The sequence below is a fragment of the Eptatretus burgeri genome, chromosome 1, assembly GCF_056783735.1.
Source record: "Eptatretus burgeri isolate ZD-2024b chromosome 1, Ebu_testis_v1, whole genome shotgun sequence".
NCBI lineage: Eukaryota > Metazoa > Chordata > Myxini > Myxiniformes > Myxinidae > Eptatretus > Eptatretus burgeri.
In genome coordinates this window covers 161561961-161580237 of record NC_140961.1, presented here as the reverse complement: position 1 = coordinate 161580237, position 18277 = coordinate 161561961, and the positions used below count along the sequence as shown (strand labels likewise).

Here is an 18277-nt window from a genome sequence, read left to right as displayed (position 1 = left end):
AAGTCCAACTTTGAAATGTGGTTTTCCCAAGAAAGATCATGGCTGATTGTGTGACCCAGGAGTTTGAATGATTGAACTCCCTCAAGAGGATCGTTAAGAAAGTATATAGGAGGGTTTGCCATATGGTGATTTTGGAGAGAGATAGTGAAAGTATGAGATTTGTCAGGATTGAAAGACATATTCCAAGTGTTTGACCAGCTTGTGATTTATTTTAAGGTCTGAAGAGTGGCCTGCCTGTCTGAAGGATGAGAGATGTCATGGCAGAGGTTGGAATCATCAGAAAATCGATAAAGGGGATTTTTCAGAGAGTCAGAGAGATTGTGAAGATTAGGAATAGGACTTGGCCCAGAAAATAAGCTTCACTGTCATGAGAACAAATCCGTAGGGTTAACAATGAAACACAATAATGAACTTTTTGGTGTTTTATTGTTTGTCTTATTAATTAAAAATAAGCTCGATGGCTAAATTATTTTGGTACTGGCTTACAATACCAAGTAAGCTCCAGTGCACTAAACACCGAGGATGCCAACTTGAACGGAACTTTGCCAGAGTTGCCGGCACTGCTTGAGCAGCCAGCAGAGCAATTCCCCAGCAAAGTCAATTGAAAGCCAAGTGAATGCAGTCTCGTATGAATGACTTCCAGGCTGAACAAAATCCCAGCAGAATTATTAGCATGCAAAACACCGTTTCTTTTTCACAGGCACTGCGGTCCTCGGGCCACTATCCATGAGCGCAGTGAGACGACGCGGTCTCAGCAGCAGGCCAGAGCCAAATGAGATTGCCCTGCTATCAGAGTGCAGGTCAGTGTAGCTGTGTGAATCTCAAGTCTTGTTAGTGTAAAGAACACTGTGACCAAATCACATCGATTGAAAGCCGTGACATTCACAAATGTCGGAAATTATTCAGTATTGCAACCAACAAAGAAGGGTTGTTGATTATAATTATTAATTATTTGAATTGTTTTTTTTGGAGGGAGAGGAAGGGAGAGAGTCCTTTTGGAGAGAATCGATAAGATAATTCATTTGTAAATTTTAAGGTGCCATCGATTGGGGATTGGCTTGAATAAACAACTTAATGTGAGCCTACGTTTTAGCACAATCTGTAGATTTATAATATCCTATAAGACAGCTTGGTGCATCAGAATATGTATTCGGTTTGTCGTTGTTTAGATTCTTGCAAAATGGTGTTGGAACAACAAACAAATATTGAACAGCAAGATGTTTTGGCAAAGAAAACGTTAAAATTGGGACAAAAGTTGCTTTCGTTCTTTGCCGAAATGCCAATTCAACACTACAAAGGGCAGCACCTCAAGGGTAACTAGAGGAGTGTTCTTTTTTCAGTGACCATTACTTTATATTATATTTAACGAGGTATTATGTAAAACAGAAAAAAACATGAAAATGTTATTTTATGTACGATAATAAATTATGTCGGCATTGCCATTATCTCGATAAATAAATGCACGGTGTCCGTGTGCCTTTTTACCTCCGGCACCGAAGGTGGATGGAGGTGATGTTTTCACCCCTGTCTGTCTGTTTGTACGTCTGTCTGCGAGCAGGCTATCTCAAAATTTTATGGAAGGAATCAGCCAAAACGGTGGAAAGGTTGGGTGTGTGACAAGGACAAATGGATTCTATTCTGGTGAATATCCGCATCCATTGACGAGAATTTTTGACCGAAACGAGAAACACCTTTCACTGAAAAACTCACCTTTGAACACAATACCACGAGGGCCTCACCTTACTGTTTAGTGTTTACGACATGTAGTTTCAGGCACTGAAGACGTCACACGCAAATTTTCCATGGAACAACTTGTTCACCAATGGCCAAGATTATTCTTAATTAGAATTTGAGTATCCATATATAAACATATATGAAATGATTAAACAATACGGCACTTTTGAAATGACGAAATCCACCCCAAAATGCTCGGTGCGCATGTGCAGAAACCTCAAGACGTGAAGAGTTTAGGGTGAAATCAAATGTATTATGTGTCCAGGATAAGGATTGTTACTTGGAATGGCTCAAAATGCTTCTGAGAGAAGGCAGAAATACTTGTAAAAGTAGTTGAGAGAAATGGCTGTGCCTCTTCACAAAGAAAGACTCGGAAAACTCTTTCAGCTCGCCCAACGGGTGCCTGCTCGTACTGCAAACTCCCGACCAGGTGGGCCGGTGGAAGTAGAGTGGACGGACGTGTGTTACACAACCTCCCAATGGATTACAATCAGGGATTAGGTTCTTCTAAGCATCGATTGCTGGGACATATATGGGGCTTGTCAATGTATAGTAAAAGTTGGGTGGTCGCTAGACTACCGTTATTCTCAGGTTTTCCGTCTGTCTGTATGTATGTAATGGGCAGCTCTGGAGGCCAGAGGAATCAACCGATTTTGATGAAACTTGACTGGTAGGTTCATACCAGGATCTCGTTGTATGCTTTTTATCACCGTTGCTATGGATGCCACCGTTGCCTAGCAACGGGGCTTTGAATTTTTTGAAAAAATCAGAAAAATATTTTTGTATATATTTTTTTCGAAAATCAAAAATCGGCTTCGGTGCTTTTATGCGCACTATAATCAAACTCTTTGTCAAAAAATTTCAGCCCGATCCGTCTAAAGCTGTATGACTGGTATGCAATTATATAGCGACCACCCATGTGACCTACCGGCTTGTTTATTTACAATTCATCATGTTGGGGGAGGAGGGGGTACTACAGGAGCTGTGAGGGATGTTATAAGTAAAAATTTCGTTTCGTTTTGGGGCCACAAGTTAAATTATACGAGATTTTTGCATCTGTTGGTAAAAGTTAAAATGTGTGTTTGCCCGTGTGTTTTTTATCCATGGCCGGCGTTGGGATGTACAACACCTACACGGATAGTTTTTGTATTTCCGATTTGCACCCAGGAACACAACAATTATGGTTAACCTTCCTGAAATTGCCACTTTCATTTAAATGTTGAAAATTATATCAAAAAGATCATTTCACTGAGAGATTTCACACTGGTAATGGCAGGGTAAAAGTGCCTGGTGGGCCATAGTGAATTGGTGTAAACACACACACACACACACACACACACACACACACACACACACACACACACACACACACACACACACACACACACACACACACACACACACACGCATGGAAGGCCTCATTTAGCATTAATACGTCATTTCGAAAGTCTCATATTACGTCACAGCATCCATTTTAAACTGAATCTTGTTCCCTCTTCTTCAATTTTAAACTCCACAGTCTCTCCAATGAATGTTTGTTTAAATTTCCAAAGGAAGGCTCTCCATTTTTATTGGTGAACAACAGTGCATTGAAGTGAATTGAATGTCAGAGAAAACATGTAGAAGGTGGGAAAGTGCTTGCCTTTTTTGGTGAAGGAAGGGAAAAAGCGAACCTACATAAAACCATCGATACTCACCCTGACCATTCTGAAACTGCAGTTTTTCTTCATCCTGTTTCGCTTTGCTGTAACCACAGTGCCTGTGAAAGAAAGACCTGACATTATCCTTCAATCAATAATTCACCCCCTCCTTATTCTTCCCATTCCTCCACGTCTGCCCATGGCCCAATTGACCTCCCCATCCATCACGTCGCTTTCTCGACTCAAAACCTTTGCCTGCGGTGCATTGCAGGTCACATGAGCCCCCAGAGGCTCGTGCGCTGCCCTTTAATGGGGCTCACTTTGGGGTAGCTAAAACCGCTCTCGGAAGAACCTTCCGCAATAACATGGTAAACCCTTCGCTATGGTGAGGAATCCGGTTGGATTGGTGCCATTGTGCATTTTTATAGAGGCCAAGATGTCGCGGGCGTAAAATGTTAATGTCTTTGACTGGATGAAGGAAATTTTGTCTGAAATTGAGTAAGGCACTAAAGCAAAAGCAAATATCATGCAGTGAAAGCATTGTGTATTGTTAACACTCTTAAACAAGATGGAATGGTGGATTGAGTGTTATTATAAAACCATCCAATATTCCATTTATAGAGCAGATTAGGCTATTACTCTTTATTTACATTCAACAACATACGGTGATCACTATGGTACATTTTTCTGGAGCAATGGTACTTAAAAAAACCCCAAAAAACATTCATATATATATATATATATATATATATATATATATATATATATATATATATATATATATATATATATATATATATATATTAGACCATGCATGGTAGCTCTGGTAAAAGAAGGCTTGGAAATTCATTAAGATAAAATACTCCACCAATTGTCACCTCTTGAGATGTAATGACTCACATAAAGGAATAAATGACAATGGAGCACTTGTGGACACCTGTGGACATCTCGGCACCCACATGCCAAGTTTGGAAAACTGTAGCTATCTTAACCATTATGGCCCTGGATGTTCATAAACACCATGCCGGTGCTCATCTGATTGAAGAGCAGAATAAAAATGTTTACTCTCACCACGGCACTGATGACAATAGATTGTGTAGGATTAAATTCCTCTGTACTAATGTCGATTAAAAAAAACTCTGTCAGGGCGAATGTGTAATGTGTGTTTTTCTTGTTCACATGAAGGGTGAAGAAGTTTTCATCTTAAATTTGATTCACACCGTGGTTAGCATACCCATGTGTTTGATTCTCACCGTGGTTAGCATAACCATGTCTTTGATTCTCACCGTGGTTAGAATACCCATGTCTGATTCTCACCGTGATTAGCATACCCATGTCTTTGATTCACACCTGTGGTTAGCATACCCATATGTTTGATTCTCACTATGGTTTGCATACCCATGTGTTTGATTCTCACTGTGGTTGGCATACCCATGTGCTTGATTCTCAGCATGGTTAGCATACCCATGTGTTTGATTCTCACTGTGGTTATCATACCAATGTCTTTGATTCTCACCGTGATTAGTACACCCATGTCTTTGATTCTCACCGTGGTTAGCATACCCATGTGTTTGATTCTCACCGTATTTGGCATACCTCTGTCTGATTCTCACCATAATTAGCATACCCATGTCTTTGATTCTCACCGTGGTTAGCATATCCATGTGTATGATTCTCACCATGGTTAGCATACCCATGTCTGATTCTCACCGTAATTAGCATACCTATGTTTGATTCTCACCGTGGTTAGCATACTTATGTCAACTGTCTTGAGCAAAAGCTAAAAGATGTGGGAAAAAATCTCACTGTGGTGTCCAGGTTTGGTGAAAGACTGCATTTTGTGCTGAATTTCTCATTCTGGTCAAGATTACACGTTTCTGCTCAGTTTATAGTTTTTATAATCGGAAAAAAATGATGAACCATTCCAAGTTTTAAGCCTTAGATCTTCACTGGACTTCACTGGGTTCAATGTTGGCATTCACACGAATGACCACCAAGTACCAACTGGGTCTCATCTTCCCACACTAAGCATTAACAGTTCAAGCCTCATCACTTGTCGTCTGCTAATGCAAGGCCTTTTCACTCAGCTCATTTTCCCCACACCAGGTCTTACCGTCGGCTTAAAATGAAACAGCCAATGAAAAGTACGACGGAGATGGTTATGATGGCGATGCAAACGCCCACGACGGATACGGGGCTCAGTTCGGCATCAGATGCTGAAGAAACACAGAGTTTGTATTTACTGTTAAAACTCGAAGCAAGTCCATGGCAGAGAGTTATATACAACATTTTAAGTCATAATACCCGATCACTACATGAACTAGCCAGTCCGACCGAAAATGACTGAATCAACATCATGATAATTCACTCAGATACTTTAAATCTATACTCATGTGTGACATTATGAGCACAGTAATATGTGAGTGGGAGAAACAGAAACAAGTAAATAATGAACTCAATGAACAATCAATCACACAGGTAAATAAAAAGTTTCCTTTTATGACACGAAAGGTTTCTACGTTCAAAGGTGATGCTGACAACATGAAGTTCAGAATCCTGCACAGTCCATAAAAAAAACTTAATGTTGAGTTGATATGACTAGGATTGTGCGAAAGTAAAATACAGGTATTTGTTTGGCCTAATGCTGCACAATAGAAATGCAGGTAATTGGAGACGGTGACAACTGCCATGGAAAGGTATAACCGAGCGTGTTGTACGAGTGCGAAGGTAATCCATCTTGCTCGTTTCGATGAATGAACCTCCGAGGTGTACTCACAATTCCTCACGGCCAGCTATTCCATTTCACTGTGCGTTGTGAAAACGTTTTTCCCCATGGACACAAAATGGTTTCCACCACAACATGAAAATGAGATCATAATGAAAACGAACCGGACATGTGACCATTCTAAAAAGATCGGTTCATCCAAGAAATGTCAAGGTTTATTTGCTTTATGTCCAATTTGTAAAAAAACAAACATATATATATATATATATATATATATATATATATATATATATATATATATATATATAATATATGTACCTCTATATAAAATATGTTTATAAATGATTAGTATCACGTACTGATAACTTTTTGAATACTGCTCAGAATTATTGTCAGAAGGACTGTTCGAGTAATCAAAAGAAATCAGAGCAAGTGCTGTCTCCGAGCACAAGGCCGATATGGCTTTTCCTTTTGTCATGGAAACACCTGCAGTCTCATGGAGGAGCAATGACAACATGAGACAAGATATCGTTTCACGTGTCGTGGGACTACAGAGGGGAGATGGAGACGGACATGGAGTGCAGATATGAACATCACCTGAGAAAATAAAACAGGATACATGGGTGAGGGTTCACCAAAGGAAAAGAGATCATGTGAAGGAATGGGAAATGACTTTGGATGGTGATGAGCTGCAACCTTGAAGCATTACCGGGGGGAGGGGGGCGAGGGGGGGGTAAGTGTGATTGAACAGGCACAGATGATTCCACAGGCAGGACAAAGGGTGGTTGGAAGTGGAGGGAAGGAAATTGAAAAAAGGTCTCTTAGAATTGAGAGTATAAGCTGGAAAGGAAGGGTAAGGGCATTGAGAAGAAAGAGGGGGAGTCTGGAAACAAGAATGGGAAGAGAGAAGCAAGGAGAGAGGGGCTACTACAGTTAAAGGGAATTCATGGTATATGTCGGAGGAGGGGCAGTGGTGGATGGGGGTAGTCGTGGGGTGAATATTATCGCATACATGAAAATTGTGGAGATGTCTCTCAAAAATTCTCTGTCCTTGGTTTTCTCCTGAATATTGGATTCTTTGCAATGGAAATCCAAGCATAACAAGGTGCGTTTTTGTTGATCTTGGTTTACGATGCTTGATTTGAAGTGAAGAGTAAAGAAGAGAGAAAACAAAGCACGACATTAAAAACGAGAAAAAGAGCAATCAGAGATTGCAGACCCTTGCCAGGAATTGTTTTGTATGGTGTGTTGTGTGGTGTTTGTGTAGTTTTGTGTGGTGCATTTAGTGTGGCGTTTATATACTGGTGTGTTACGTAATTAATGAGACATAACTGGAACTGCCACTTTATAATTGCTGGCAGTGATGACCAGGTACCAAGACGTCCTGCTTTGATCGGACACCTGACCCTGACCCATGACGTTTTTATTATTATTGTTCACTTAAATTTAGAATGGGATTAAAATAAATTAAATTCAGATCAAATGGAAGACCAAATAGGTAGACATTCCTGCATTTGAGTCATCCAAAGGAACCCAAACAAAAAAAGGGATGAAGTCATCAGGAGGAAACTGGATAGGATTCGCAGTTGAGCTCCTACTTCTCTACCCTCAAACCCATCCAGTCAAAGTCAAGTGAGCCTAATAAAAAAAAAAAAAAAACAGATCAAAAAAATTAAATAATGCTGGCTGCAGAACATGTGTCCGATCAAGTTGAAAATTAAAACATGTATTCCCCATCAATACTAGATCACAATTGTGAAGTTTCACGTCGTTTAAGTAAGTGGTTCCCGAGAAAACATTATTTAATATTTTTCTTAATTCCAATATGGCTGCCAAACTATTACATCATTTATTCCTTAACAGCCTTGTACATGCATGTGTGTACAAGGTTAACAACCTTGTACATGCATGTGTGTACAAGGTTAACAACCTTGTTCCTTGTACACATAATATTTTTGTGAAGTTTCCCCTCGATATATCCAGCCATTCTGGAGAAGAAGATTTTTTATAAGTTTTAGGGTAAATCCAATATGGCTGCCAAACCATGTGACATCAATTATTCCTCAGCAACCTTGTACATGCATGTGTGTACAAGGTTAACAACCTTGTTCCTTGTACACATAATATTTTTGTGAAGTTTCCCCTCGATCTATCCAGCCATTCTGGAGAAGAAGATTTTTAAAAGTTTTAGGGTAAATCCAATATGGCTGCCAAACCATGTGACATCAAGTATTCCTTAGCAACCATGTACATGCATGTGTGTACAAGGTTAGCAACCTTGTTCCTTGTACGCAGAATAATTTTGTGAAGTTTCCCCTCGATCTCTCCAGCCATTCTGGAAAAGAAGATTTTTTAATGTTTCAGGGTAAATCCAATATGGCTGCCAAACCATGTGGCCTATGACATCATATGTGTGAACCTTTTGTTCCTCATGGATAGGCAGTCATATGTGTAAAGTTTCGCCTCGATCTGTTCTGCCATTTCGGAGAAGATTTTTGAAGGTTTAAAAAACATAATAATAATAACAATCACGTGACCGATGACATCATCAAAAAAATTTTGTGGACCATTTTATCCCAAGATGACCCTCAAAAAAATTTTTCATACTGATCTGAGATAGCGTTCTACATATGCAATTATGATATCATAACGAAGGCACCTATGATGTCATAAAAAAAATCACACTTAATCCCCATGAGGAGTATGTGCTATGTGCAAAGTTTCAACTTTTTCCTTGGTGCAGTTTCAGAGATACAGAGGTCCATTTTTTTTTTGTTTTCCAACGTGGCTGCCACACCACGTGGCCTGTGACATCATAATTATCATTGAAACATTATACATGAGTAGTGGCACCAATGGTGAAAATTTAGTCTCATTCTGACAAGCGGTTGTGGAGAAAAACACAAAAGTTCTACGTAGACAAACAAACAGACAGACAGACAGACAGACAGACAGACAGACAAACAAACGGACCCAAATGCAATACCCTCTCCTTTGGCGAGGGTAACAATCGAAAGCTGCTTACCAGATAAGGTACTGAACTCAACTTGATGGCTGTAAGGCCCACTCCCAGCCGTAGTGCGTGCTCGCACCTGGAAAAGGTAGGCCGAGCCTGGCTGCAGCCCAGGTACGGCGACGCGGGCGGCTCGTGAGAGGATCACGCTTTCGTTCCCACTGAGCTGTATCGGAACACGACATGAGTGGGTTGGGAAGGACGGAGGCTCAGATTAACACGACGGGTGTGTAGGGAAGTTATTCCATAATTGTTGACATGAGATTGAAATTGCTTGTGAAAAAGAAAAGCTATTTATAACGTCATGTCGAGACGTATGGCTAATTTTGAAGGTTGAAAGCATGTGTGGACAACAGATGGAATTAAGAAAACCATGTTTTAGGATTGCCAACCTGTCGTGGGAAGCAAGGAGAAGCTGATGTTTCAGGGCGTTACCACTGTGGTTAGCTTACTGCCATTAATATTCTGTTCATCTCATCCATTGTTCTACCTGTCTGCCGATGCATAGTGGCTCACCTTCACGGTCAGGACTACCTCTTCATTCAAGCACGTTTCGACTGGATTGACTACCTGGACCTGACATATCTATCAATAAGAGGTTTCCTTCCATTCAGATTAGAACTCCAATGGTAATGCTAACGGTGAATTGGAGAAAAAGTAAGTTTAAAATGCCAAAATAAATAAATAAATGAATAGGAAAATAAACCAGTGAAGACAATGGGAGTCGGCTACGGAAGGTGTCCATTTGTACAAATGTATATACTGTAATCCTTTATTGTGTTTCTATCAAGTATCGTGTCCCCTGATATCTCCATTCCTCCTGTTGTAATTGGAGTTATTTCGTTATTTCCTGTGTTCCAAGCCTTATCACATACCTTCTCCATGTACTTGACCTCATATTCAAGGATTTCTCCGTTAGGCTGCAGAGGAGGAAGCCAGGCCAAAACGATGCAGTCCTTCGTGTTCAATTCCCTCTTGATCTTCAAGATCTTGGAAGGAGCTAGAAGGACAAATAAATCAAATGGTGTTTGTAACCCTCTCTCTACAACAGCTTTCCAAATGAGATTCAAATGTTGATATAAATCATTATTCTGATAATTTTGCTGCCAAAACAATTCCACTGCAACTGGGTTGTTTGCCTTTGCCTCCCAGCAGTCGTCAGAATAGGAATATTGTAATTTGATCATGACGCCAGAGATAGCTCCCCTACTCTCCACGAAGGACACCGTGGGATGTTAAACATTCACCAACTAATGCCAGCATACGGGTCCCCGTGTTAACGTCGATCCGACAGACCTTGTGATGCAATTCTCTTCTACCTGTGAAGTACCAACCTGTCACTTTCGAGTCGCATCTGGAATCAAACCCAGGCTACACATCTCAAAGGTAAGTCAATGTCCTACACTTAGGTCATCAGGGAAATGAAATCCCCTCTGAAGGTCAGAATAGTGTGCGTGAAGGTGTGGAATGATGTTTGCTATTCCATTAATCACTGCTCCAAGAATCACCGCATTGATAGCATCGATTTGAACAACACGACAAATTCAGATTGTCTATAAATCCACATCAACAACCTCAACATACTTTTACAGAATTGAACAGATAAACTTCAATTATTCTTGTTATCTGTGTAATATAAAAGCGAGGTATTGACATTTCCCTTTGGAGAACATTTTGTTTGATGGGGAATGGTATTTGTGTTTCACGTTGAATCAGACTTGTAAAATGAGAGAAGTAATCTACATGGACCATCAGAAAGTCTCATGTCCGCTGATATTAGTACATTATTCTAAAAAATACGAATTACTTTCAAAATTTACAAGCCATATGATTCGGAATGATGAAACTTCCGGCAGACAGTCTTTACAGAGCATAAACCAGTGAGGTTTCTGGAGTAGTCACGTGCACAATGACATTATGATGCATCCACTGCACTTTCAAATGACTTACAAAAACATTTGGACACGTTAGACAAATGAACACGGTTTTGTTGGATTGGAACTTGCAGTGACAGCATCAAGAACAAAGTGTTCACCGAACAATGGCTGTTTACCGGCTGTTCACCACCATCGCAGGTCATCCTCCATCTACAACCATGATATTTTCTACCCCCATTGACCCTCCCTAATCCCACCTCTTTCTGTGTTTCCACTTCTTTTTCAATTCTGTGATTGAGTGTTTGTGGTTATATTCATATTGCTCACCCCGTGTGTCCTTCCCTTACTCTCATTCTTCCCCAGGTTTGTTATCCCTCCAACTCTTCTTCTGTTTTATTACCCTCAACGTTGCTGTTGCCAAGTTCCCCACCCTCGCTTCCTACTTTTGGTTTCGTTCTGTTACATCCTGGTAAACTTGTAATTAAAAGGATAAATGCACACCATGTGCAGACCACTACTAGTATGACTACTACGACTCTAATGCCCAAATTAATTCCACTTCCTAATTGAGTCAGCTGCACAAGTTTTTCCTCTCCACACCAATCTATCCTAGGCATCCTTTCGGCAGAGTGCTCAGTCTCGCCTCGCGCATTCATGCTGAACAAAAATACCATCGTTAACTGAACATGCTACTATTGTGGTCCATTTACGCATATCATCCATGCACCCTGGTATGTAACATACATTGACATTTTCCATATATTTATTGATTATTGATTAATTATTAGGATATTTACCAAACCCTTCTGTGTGCATGAAGGCAAGGTTGCATCAATGAAGGTGAATATGAAAAAAAAAATTCAAACTATATTCTTAATGACGGGTCGATCATACGTATGAAGTTTCGTACCATTCTGTTAAACTGTTCTGGAGAAAAATAAAAAAAAGAAAGAAAAGAAAAAGAGAAAAAGATGGAGAAAAAAAAATTAAAATTTTTAAAAACGTTTTTATTTTCATTCCAATATGGCCACCAGATCACGTGACTGATGACATCATAAATTTAATTCTTCACTCACATTGGGTTCTAGATCAGATCTATGAAGTTTCAGATTTTTTTGGATAAGTATTTCGATTCGACGAATTACAACTGGAATATAACTTCACCGATGACATCATCGTTATCAGCCTATACACCCCATGCGGAGTTCATGACATATCCTAAGTTTAAATTTTTTGCCTCGAGCACTTTCGGAGAAAAACATGTCCAATTTTTTTTACTTTAATCCAATATGGTTGCCATACCATGTGACCAATGACATCAGAGTTGTCAGTAAAATATTCTCCATGGGGAGTCCCATGTATGTTTAAAGTTTTGCATTGGTCAGACAAGCGGTTACAGCGAAAACTTTTTAAAGTGAAAATATATAAATGTGTCCACGCAGACAGACCAGCAGACAGAGAGACAGACAGACATGCCGTGGTGTTACAGTAGTCTCGCATTCCCCATCGGGGCGACCGCATTGCGAGACCATCAAACCCAGTAACCATTTCACTGTAACGAGGCCAAAATGAAGCTGGCCACAAACGGTCATCCTGGTGTTTCGCAGGCAGGACGAGATATCAATGTGAACAACCACCATCCCGCAGAAGCACGTCGAGATCGTCCTACCCGTCTGCTGCCATTAGTTGGTGGACGTAAAATATCCCACGAGAGTTGTCGGCCCCTCTGAACAAATTACAAATTCCTGCCTTGATGGATCATTGGGAAGGCAATGGTAAACCACCAGGCATAACCTGGCCAGGAAACTACCTCGGCAGCAGCAATTGGCTCAATAACAAGTACACAGTAAATGATGAGGATGAGCGAGTTTAATCAATCAGAGGGGATTATCAATTATTTATTTCATTAGCCTGTGTGGTGGTGTTTCCAGTGGGTGAAGCTACCACGGGGGAAGCTACCGACACTCATTCGATAATATTTTCCTCTTTTTTCAAAGACTTATGCAGTGTTGGTTTCAGTGAAATATCATTTTTGTTATTTGAGGAACCATCAGACAATTCACCATCCAAGGATAAATCAATCCTAATTATTATCATCACCAGTGGGGATTTGGTCATTTTGCCCATCGTGTCTGTGCTGTGTCAACGCACCAATATCATCGATCAGTCCACTTCCCTTTCATGTGCTAACTCCATTCGTTATATTAACTCCATTTAATGGAACATGCTCATCCCTCCATAATGAACTTGTACATTGATTCAGTGATCAGCTCAGCTGTGTGATTGTCTTGTAATTAAAACAAGGATAAACCTCCAACTTGTGCAGACTACAGAAGGCCTTCGTTGTAATAAAACAAACATTGCAGGGGATGGAAAACGATTTTTATCTTTCATTGGTCTCCACCTTGAACATGTACACAACTTTGTGGTTTTGTAAGGTGCTTGGACAGGACCATGGCCTCCAACCATCTACCAGGATCACCCCCTCCACTCAAACTATCTACCAGGACTACCCCTCCCCTCTCCCGCACGGACCACCTCCTCCACTTAAACCATCTACCACAACCACCTCCTCCACTCAAATCATCCTCAAGGCCCACCCTCCATTGAAATCATCTACCACAACCACCCCCTCCACTCAAGCCATCCGCCAAGCCCACCCCTCCATTCAAACCATCTTCCACAACCACCTCCTCCACTCTATCAAACTCTACACTTTCAAATATCCGGGGCCTTCGCTCAAACCTTTCAGATCTTTCCATGCACGTTGCCACTGACAAACCAGACATTATCTGCCTAACAGAAACTTTCCTCTCCCAAGACGTGTCTGACTCCCAAGTATCTCTCCCTGGTTACTCCCTCTTACGGTATGACAGACCTGAGCCTCGTCCTGGTGGAGGTGTTGCTCTCTTCATCAAAGACTCTATTCCTCACTCTCCCTGCACTGCTCTCACTCCCCCACACCCCCAGGAATACCTCTGGCTTCGGCTTCCCCTCCACTCCCACCTCATGTTTATATGTGTACTGTACCGTCCACCGAACAGTGATGACTCCATCTACACCTCACTCTCCGAAAACATGGACCATCTTCTATCTTCTCATCCAAACTCTCTCTTCCTCTTATGTGGCGACTTCAATTGTCATCACGCCAGTTGGCTAGGTGTGGGTACCTCTCTCACCTGCCATGGGACATCAGCAAAAGCTTTCTGTGACTCATTGGGACTGACTCAATCGGTCAACTTCCCGACCCGGATCTCAACCAATGGTACTCCATCTCTTCTGGATCTGATTTTGACAAATTTCCCTGACAATATCTGCTGCTCTTCCTTCGCTCCAATTGGTTCTTCTGACCACGTCCTTGTTAAAGTGGACATCTCTCTGGCTGTTATCAGAGAACCACCTCACCGCCGTCGAGTCTGGCATTTCACTCAAGCCGACTGGCAGGGTCTCCGAGCAGCCATCAAACTTACAGACTGGTCTCCTATCACTACTTTCTCAAACATCAACTCATCCTGGGAATTCTTTCAAAGAAACTTGCTCTCCCTCATGCACAGATTTATCCCCTCTCGTGTTCAGTTGTCTTACCCTTCCTCCCGCCCGTGGTTTACTGAAGCTTGTGGCGAGGCAGTTGTCCTGAAACAACTTGCCTTTGCCTCATGGAAAGCAAACCCAACTGAGGGCAATCTCAGTTCTTTCCACAAAGCTCGGAACAAGTGTGTAGCTACCCTCAGGAGAGCCAGAAAACAACATCTTTCTCATCTCAAGTCTGAACTCTCAAACCTCTCTCCCTCCTCAAAATCCTGGTGGCGTTTAATCAAATCTGTTTCTGGTGTATGTTCCCCCTCCATCCCCTCCCTTACCTCAAATGGCCGCACTGCTGATTCCACACGTGATAAAGCTGAATGTCTAAACTCGGTGTTTGCAGCTAAATCTTGTGTCCCAAACCCATCACTATCTCTACCCACTTTACCCAGTCGCACCCAACTGTCCCTGGACTCTGTATCCTTTTCTCCTGACAAGGTGGAGAGCTTGCTTTCAAACCTCGAGTCAGATTCTGCAACCGGTCCAGACGGCATCAGCCCACGTGTCCTCAAAGCCTGCTCTTCTGCTCTTGCTCACCCTCTCTCTGTTCTATTCACCCTCTCATTTTCCCAAGGTCATCTGCCATCTGCTTGGAAATCTGCTAACATCACTGCCCTGCATAAAAAAGGTGCAAAAACAGATCCCTGTAACTATAGACCAATCAGCCTTCTCCCAATCATCAGCAAGGTTATGGAATCCATCATCGCTTCAGACATGAAATCCTTCCTCTTCTCCAATGGCTTGATTTCCAATCATCAATTTGGTTTCAGACCAGGTCACTCTACCCTAGATATGCTGCTACTGCTCTCCCATCAATGGATGGAGGTCCTCAATGCCAGACAGGAAATCCGAGCCGTATCCCTGGACATATCACGTGCTTTTGACACAGTCTGGCACCCTGCCCTACTCACCAAACTCTCTTCCCATGGTATTCAAGGCCATCTCCACTCATGGCTCGCAGACTTCCTCTCCTGTCGCAGTCAACGTGTGGCCCTAAATGGAGTTCTTTCATCCCCTCTTCCTGTGCAGGCTGGAGTTCCTCAAGGTAGCGTTCTGGGCCCTGTTCTTTTTCTGGTTTTCATCAATGATCTCTCGGACTCTCTGGAAAATCCTCTATTTCTCTTTGCCGATGACTCCACCCTCTGCCGTACCATCTGTCATCCCTCAGACCGGCAAGCAGCAGCTTCTTCGCTCACTGCAGATCTGGATAAAATCACAAACTGGTCCAACACGTGGAACATGTCTTTCAATCCAGACAAATCTCACACTCTCACTATGTCTCTTCGAAAGGACCGTTTACAAAACCCCCCATCCACTTTCTCAACAATCCTCTGGAAGAAGTCTTTTCTTTCAAGCTTCTGGGTCTCACTATCTGCCATGACCTTTCCTGGGAAAGTCACATTTCCAACCTTGCCTCAAAAGCCAGTCGCCGACTGGGAATCCTCCGTCGTGCAAAGTCCTTCCTCGGCCCTCTTGAGCTCCTGACCACTTACAAAGCTTTTGTCCGTAGCCTGATGGAGTACTGCTCTCCCCTCTGGGCTGGTGCTCCTGCCTCCCACCTTTCTCGACTTCACGCTGTCGAAACCAGGGCTTTTAAGATCATTGGCATCTCCCGCAATGAAGCTGAGTCTTTGGGCCTCTCACTCAATCACCGCAGGTTGGTCGGTGGTCTTTCTGTCTTCTACCGACTCCTCTCCAGCCTTGCCCCCCTGCTCTCTCTGTGATTTGTCCCAACCACATTTCCACAGGGCGCTCAAGGTCCGCCAACAACCCCCTTCTGGTAAAACTACCAAAATCACGAATCACTGCTCATCTTCACTCTTTCATTCCTCTTTTTTCCCGCCTTTGGAATAAACTTCCTCACTCTATTCTTTCCCATTCTTCCCTCCAGGCTTTCAAAACAGCTGTTCACCACCACCTCTTATCTTCCCCCATCCAAATCCTCGATCTTTTCTACCCCCGATAATCCACCCAAGCCCACTTCCTTCAATTCTCCTGCTTTCCTTCCTGAAAGTCCCTTTAATGTCCATCTTCCCCTCGCCATGTTCCCCGTCCCATCCCCATCCCTCTCCCTTCCACAGTTCACCTGTGTCTGTTCCCCAATGTTTTGTCCCTTCCACTCCCGCCCCTCTTGTCTCATGCCTCCTTGCTGTGAGTTGTGTGTTAGCTCTCATACGAGCCTCGACCAAGGTATACAAAAAAAAAAAAAAAAAAAAAAAAAAAAAAAACCATCTAACCAGGACCTCCCCCTCCATTTTAAAACCATCTACCACAACCACTCTCCCCTCTCCCACAAAAAACACCCCACCGACCTCTCTAACTCACCCACCTCCTCCACCAGCCACACCGACGACCGCATCCTCCTGCTCCCATGCACCTAGCAACTACACTCTCCATTCCAACCATGACCATCCTCCAAATAACCATCTCTATATTTACTAACGTGGTGAAATTGTGTGTAAGATAAAGGTAAACTTGTTAAAACGATTGAACAGGTTTCAAACACACTTGTGTAATTTTATAACATAATGAAATATAAAAAATATTAAACGGTCATTCACAAAGCAGATCACAGTGTGATCCACCTGCAATGTGTTGGGAATACTCAAAACATCCTTTGATGCCTGTCATGAAGGCAAAGGAGGGAAACGCTCAGATAAGCTATCCGTGCTCTAACCCCCAAACACAGGCAACGTGATACACCTTGATGAATGAATAAAGGAGCGGGGGTGGAAAGGGGGGGGGGTTGAGGAAGGGATTGGGGCAATTGTAAATGAACCGACATTGCATTTTGGTTTAAAGTTGTAAAACAGTTTTTTTTTCCTCCCATTCGAGCTACAACAGGCTTTTGCCACACGAACACTGGGCAGGTTCCCAAGCATTGTAAAAGGATTCATAAAACGGCTTTCTTCCTTCTCCATGCATTCCAATGGATGGGGGGGGGGGAGTGTGGGGGTGTAGTGCTCGCTCAAACATCTGACTGCATGTTGACAGCACGAAGACTTGTTGAGTGTGATTTCCCATTTACATGGATGTTTGAATTCCTATTCTGGAGCGAAGTATTAATGAGAGGGACCAATAAGCTTGTGTTGCGTTTGTTTACATCCGCTCCTGGATACCTGATACTGTAATAACATTTACTGTGGATGAATGTGAAGTTCATACAGTGGCCTGGGAAAGTATTCACCCCCTACCAATAATAGCACATTCAGATGAATTACGAATGATGTAGAAACAATTATTCAATATTAACTTTTTTATTCATAACTGAAGAGATCAAACTAAACACTGTTAGAGTTGAAGGAGGTTAAATGTGAGGAATACTTGTAAAAAACAAGTACAAATGAAAATTCACTGGTTGTTAAACTATTCAGCCCCTGAGGAAAGTACTTGGTGGAAACACCTTTTGTAGCAATGACTGCAACGAGTCTTTGTGGGTCGATCTCCACCAGATTTGCACAGTGAGATGGTGAAACCTCAAAGGGTTGTTCCAGAAGCGACTCTTTGAATTTGAGTAAAACCTTTAATTTTTGTCTCGTCTGACCACAAAACGTTTCTCCGCATGTCGGCAGTATCATTAAGGTGCTTTTTCATAAACTTCATACCAGCTTTTAGATGTGTATTTTTCAGTAATGGCTTCTTTTTGTCCACCTGTTAATAGAGGCCAGCCTTTTTAAGGGAACAGGATATTGTTGATTGATGAACA

General features: G+C 42.1%; 1 protein-coding gene across 1 annotated transcript in view; it reads right to left on the bottom strand.

The window, feature by feature from the left end:
• Positions 1 to 18277, bottom strand: part of LOC147035889 (ephrin type-A receptor 5-like) — a 158991-nt gene that overhangs the window by 46102 nt on the left and 94612 nt on the right. Inside the window, exons 7-10 of the mRNA XM_085847921.1 lie at positions 9988 to 10112; positions 9125 to 9278; positions 5488 to 5590; positions 3432 to 3493 (exon numbers count right to left, since the gene is read on the bottom strand). Coding sequence (XP_085704047.1) covers positions 3432 to 3493; positions 5488 to 5590; positions 9125 to 9278; positions 9988 to 10112 — 444 coding nt within the window. The remainder of the gene's footprint in view (positions 1 to 3431; positions 3494 to 5487; positions 5591 to 9124; positions 9279 to 9987; positions 10113 to 18277) is intronic.